Source organism: Poecilia reticulata, linkage group LG8 (assembly GCF_000633615.1).
Source record: "Poecilia reticulata strain Guanapo linkage group LG8, Guppy_female_1.0+MT, whole genome shotgun sequence".
Classification (NCBI taxonomy): Eukaryota; Metazoa; Chordata; class Actinopteri; order Cyprinodontiformes; family Poeciliidae; genus Poecilia; species Poecilia reticulata.
This window is the reverse complement of record NC_024338.1, coordinates 1,976,799-1,982,701: the sequence shown is the minus strand read 5'-3', so window position 1 is coordinate 1,982,701 and position 5,903 is coordinate 1,976,799. Positions and strand designations below refer to the sequence as shown.

The 5,903-nt window shown below is 37.5% G+C and overlaps 1 protein-coding gene across 3 annotated transcripts in view; it reads right to left on the bottom strand.

The window, feature by feature from the left end:
- Positions 1-591: 591 nt before the first annotated feature.
- The window catches only part of copz2 (COPI coat complex subunit zeta 2), a 19,496-nt gene continuing 14,184 nt past the window's right edge, over positions 592-5,903 (bottom strand). For 2 of the 3 annotated variants that reach the window (XM_008415096.2, XM_008415097.2), the window contains one exon: positions 592-1,679. In XM_008415096.2, coding sequence (XP_008413318.1) covers positions 1,632-1,679 — 48 coding nt within the window. In that variant the 3' untranslated portion in view covers positions 592-1,631. The remainder of the gene's footprint in view (positions 1,680-5,903) is intronic. The other variant, XR_534172.2, reaches the window with a different exon arrangement.

Sequence of the window (5,903 nt, the reverse complement as noted above, 5' to 3'; positions counted from 1 at the left end):
ATGTTTCATCCCATATGTAGGTGTATGGTACTAATGGGAGTACTGACCCTCATTTCTTCCATTTAAGGCAGTGCCTGTGACCAGTCAAGCCTGATAGATTAAGGTTGCAATAGATTTTATCTTAGATAAAAGAGAGGGCATTTCTGTTTCTGAACAGAAGAAAATACTTTGAAACAATGTTATTTAACCTGTTATGCTTTCAAGACTCTTCTTCCAGTTTTAAACTATACCTAACAAGGTATAGTTTAAAATAATTAATAGTCTGATTATTTCTGCTTGTGGGATCATTTTCAGGAGGGAGACACAGCCAGCCAATCAGATCACTGTGAAGTGGAAGCATGATGATTGGCTGGAGGACCCCTGTCACGTGCTGAATGGCATTACATGACTTTAGCCAATGACATTCATTGGTCCTTACTGCTCATAACTATTCATATAGTTTCATAAGATTTGGAATTTGATTGGCTGAGAGGTATCACATGTTCTCCTCCTGAGTTTGTTTTTTTCCAGATTTCCTGAAGTTTCCCCAAACTGTCCTAAAAAAGCCCATAATCATGGGTAATAATCAAAAGAGAAAGTGAGGAGATTAAAACAAGTATAATCATGTTTATTAGTGTCACCAACAGCAGATGAAATCAGTTTGTTTCAGAAACATCCTCCCCAAAACAAGTGTGGCATTTTCCACTTCCAGCTATGAAAATATTTAGTATCTATGAACTTCTCGAGTTCTCACTGTAAAAGTAAAGCAGATATTCTTTGTAACACTTTGTACACATTTTAGGTTTACCTTCTTTATTTACTTCTTCACATCAAAAACCTATTTAAACACCAATCAAAAAAAGAGACATTTCATTTTGCATCTTTTATTCAGTGCATCTGTGTTGACTCCTAAGCAGCCTATCAGCAGACTTTGAGTTATTAAATGTTACAGTAAAGAATCCTTTATAAATTGTGTTTTGTGTTTTTATGAAAAGTCGCTCCTGTTGAAAGAGGCTACTGGAACAATATTCACTACAGTCCAAACTCATCTGGGACAGTTCAGTGTTTTAGTTTTAAATAAGTTCAAACAAAACAACGTTGAAGGACAATTCAGCATGTGTGAGTTGCCATTGTGTTTATTAATCCCTAGTATTTCTGGTTATCCATAGAAAGAAAATATACTGACTCTAAAACGATTTACAGCGGACATGCTTATGTGACAGTGGGTAAAACAAATAAAACAACAGCAAAAAAAAAAACACTGCATATGTAATATTCTTTCGTTTGTAACTGAAAATTTGAATTAATATTTTGTCTTTACTGTTTGGAACCCTTATGCTGAACTGCCAGGCGCCGGTTCTGTTCCTTTTTGTCCCTTTATAACCGACAGCACCATTTGGCTTGCTACAAACCATGTGCATGTCTACATTACTACCATCACTTGTAAACAGAATACAATAAAGTAAAGCATTAAATACACTTCACACAAAAAGTAACAAACTGCCATCATACAGACAGACCAGAAGAAATGCTTTCCTGGCTCCTGATAGGCCAGCTGTTGCCCTTTCCAAATGGACCTACAAAAATAGCTTAGAGACAGAAAATATTTTTTTTTGGCAGATCAGACATTTTATCTTTTTTTTCTTCCCAGGTCATTTTAGTATGGACCATTTTATCTGCTCCTTAGCTGACTGCAAAACCTAAAAAGAAGAACATAAAGGGAGATGATTAAAATGAGACTCAGTGATGCAGTACCACAATCTCACCATAAGAGATCAGGCAAACTGTTTGGGACTTCTGTGGTGTCATGACATGTGTTTGTCAGAACAAACACAAAGAGGTATTGGATTTAGAGTACAATCATTTCTGGCATTTCTGCTCAACACTTTTTCTCATCTTCAGCTGAGCGGAGGCATTCTGAGGCAGAGATGTGATTACAGGAGGAAGTCAGCAAGATCCAAAACACCAAGCATCCAATCACATGGTGGCACGGGCTGCTAACTAAACAACTGCAATACTCATTCTTCCATTTAACTGCAGTAAATATTTAAACAATCTTTGCCTAGACAATCATTAGTGGAAATGTTGTTCTATGCTTTGCCAGCAGGGGGCACAAAGTGATAACACTAAAAGGCAACAAGCAGTGAAACACAGTCAGACCTGTGTGTTTATGCATAGGTAAGGTGTGAGCAGGGGCGCTGCCAGGAATCTTGGGCCCCCTGAAAAAAAACTTAATTGGGCCTTTCCCCACTAGCTCCTGTTACAATTTCTTGAGTCTATCTGACCCATCAAAAGCGTCACAATTTCAAAGGCTTGCAACTGCCTTGCTTTCTTTGGTCCAGTATTGATAGCTAGTACAATATTTACTGCTCATGAATTTTACATGTAAGAGTAAAACTTAGCATGTATACAGTCCGTATACAGTATGCAAGTAGGTTGCTTAAAATTTTTCTATTAGTTTTAGATTACTGAAATGTCTCCCCATGAGCAACAGTCATAGGCAAGATGCAAAATATACATGAAGCCAAGGGCGTAGGAACGAGTCTGTCATTGGGGGGGACGCATATCGGAAACCTGACAGATCAGAAAATAGCTTGAGCAGAAATGTCAAACAATTATGCCATCAACACATCAGTAATGTGTTACTCTAATCTGACTCTTGTTTCAGTAACAAATATTCTAACATGTTACTATTTACAATCCAATAATCAGATTAAAGTTATGCATAGTACAATGACCGTCATTCTAGGATGAACGCTCACTTTAGCAGTTGCCTCACAACTAGCAAGCTAAATGCTCTGGTAGCACAGACAGGCTAACAGATTCTGAAATATCTTATTGGCCAAAAGACATTTGATTATTAGTCAAAATGCAATGATATAAATTGACTGGTAATTGAATTGGTTCTACCTCTTTCTAAAACCAAAGTAGAAAACAGCTCATAAAATAGGACTCGGCAGTTTTAAACTCAATACAGCAGTTTGACCAACAAAAATAAAATCTAAAAATCAAGTTTTGTTCTTCTTGAACAACTCTCTACATCAGTGCAACAGTTTGATCTACAAAATAAATAAAAATGATACTTTTCACAGTATCTTACCAAACATAAGCCATAAAAACACTGAGGCAAAAAGCCTAAATGTTTTGGGGCCTGACCATAGCAATGCATAGGGAGAGCAAGTCAGTCCCTGCCTCCATGCATTGCATGGCAGGCACCAATTGATCTTCACCTAATAGAATGTCCCTTTATTATTGGGGCCTGCCCATAGCAATGCATAGGGAGAGCAGGGACTGACTTGCGAAGCAAGTCAATCACTGCCTCAATGCATTGCATAGCAGGCACCTATTGTTCTACACCCAGTAGAATGTCTTTTTATTATTAGGGGCATGCCATAGCAGTGCATAGGGAGAGCCTCCATGGCAGGCACCTATTGTTCTACACCTAATAGAATGTCTTTTTATATATTTCTTTATTTTTCTTCAATTACCGTTAATGCGGCTTGTACCGCTGCGTGCCCACCCACAAAAGTGGTATCAAATCGTGCGGTTCGATGCCGAGAAGGGAGCTATTATTTTTATTGGGGATCGGAGTTATGACGGCGACGTAAAAAGTGAAAAACGAGCAAAATTAACATTTATTAACATTAGCACAAATGTTCATTAACATTAGCACAAATGTTAGCATTTCACTGCCCTTGACTTTCTTACAAGGGCAGTTTTACATAAAGTTAGCTATTAGCAAATGTTCTCATTAATTAGACATATTTAGTATACTGAATGGAGCAAGTAAAATTAAAACAACATGGTCGTGTTGCTCCACATGCTACTGCCAGCATTTGGCTAACATTAGCATATTGGCTAATTTTAGCTCATGCATCAATTTTAACATAATGAATGTCACAAGTACAGCTTAGCCAACATGCTTCTGCCTCTCCAAAGGTTATTGACTACATTGCAGCTTTCTTTAGCATTATTGGTCATTTTTAGCATCATAACGCTGGGTCAAAGCTGACGGGCACACTTTGGCATGCCCCTTTAAAATTTCTGCAGAAATTTTCTAGTTATTATTCATTTTTCTTCAGTCACCGTTAATGCGGCCTGAACCGCTGTGTGCACCCCAAGATACCAAAACGTTCAGCTTGATGCCGAGAAGGGAGCTATTAGTTTTAATGGGATTCTGAGTTAAAATGATTACATAAATTTAAAAAAACGATAAAATTTGAGACCGAGTGTCTCACAGAATCAGTAATATTTATCTCTGAAACACACACAGGACTGTGGATTTCTGACTCCAAAACTCTTTTTAACTCCCCCTCACAGGCACAAATATTGTCCTATTGGTCTAAAAGTTGGTTATAACATAGATACACATGCCTGCTCCCGTAAAATCTTTTCAAAAATTTAATAGGGCTTATGGTTTTTTGTCAGGGTCCTTGAGACTGACGCTGGGTGTCTCCCAAGTATAGAAACTCTGTTTGAAGAGGATTTTCCCACACTTTGGCTGTCACAGCTGCAGGGGATTAATAAATTACCATAGCAACAGAATACAGAGCCTGGAACAGCAGCTACTCAGGACTGCATGCCATTACTGTAGGACTTAACTGGTATTTACAACTACTTGTGTTTTGAGCATTATACAACTGATTTAACACTATAACTATTACACATGGGATTCGTTTGGCAAGTTAAAATTAAGCTCACAGAAAATTTAAAAAATAAAAGCCTTGAAGATTATTACATCATAGAATTACTCTTTTGGCCATTAGATAACTGGTTTAATCTAACAACTGTTGCATATAGAAACTCTGTCTCCAGCATACTGTCTGACAGAGAAAGCCAACCCAGGTCCAGATAATTAATTACCATAGCAATGGGTCCCAGTGCGAGGCAGTGAGTAGTCTCTCAAACGGGCTCAGAGAGAGGTCTCCCAAAGCTTTGTGGGAAGAATAAATATTTCCTGTGACTATTCATATTTTGCTTACATAAAATTATTTCTCTGAATTTTTGAATGTGAATTAAAATACTTAGTATGAAGCTTGAAAATTTTCTAGAAATAAACAATTACTGACTGTCTTTTTTTAATTATTATTTCAGACCATGAGTGAGAACACCATGTGCAAAGCTAATAGTCGTCAGTCTGGGACAGAATTTCACTGAACACTGGGATCAACTTATGTACTATTGCAGTGAATTAGATCAACCATAGAAGAATGGTGATGGATCTGGAAAGAGCTCCAGTCATTTCAATTTGCTGATGAACAGTGTAAAACTAATCATTATGTGTAATACTGTTTTGAAAAAGTTCTGTCAAACTGTATCAGTCAGTGCACCATTATAGGCAGGGCAGTAGCATTAGCACTTTGTCACAGGTTATAGAACTGACTTGCAGAATCCAGAGCATTAGCATTTTTGGACTACAATTTGGCTCAGCTTAGCACTGATGCTAATATTAAGCATCAGAGTGCTTTTCTTACTTATTACCAATGTTTTATATACTGAATGGAGTAAGTAATGACAGACAACATGCTAGAGATGCTACACATGCTACTAATAGCATTCATGCTATTATTAACATTTTGGCTCATTTTAGCTCATGCAACATACTAAATGGTACAAGTACAGCTTAGTGAACATGCTTCAGACTCCCCGCAGGTTATTGACTACATTGCAGCTTTCTTTAGCATTATTGCTCATTTTTAGCATGAGAACTCTTAATTAAAAGTCCGACAGGCACACTTTGGCAGGCCCCATAAAATTTCTGCAGGAATTTTCTAATTTTTCCTGTCATTTTCAGCCACAAACATTTAACTGAAATATCTACGGATATGTGTTTCTGTCTCTGCCTCCCTCTGACTCTGCAGCCTGATGTTCCTGCATGGATTCATGTATTTACAACAGACACTACAGTAATGTACAGTGTCAGA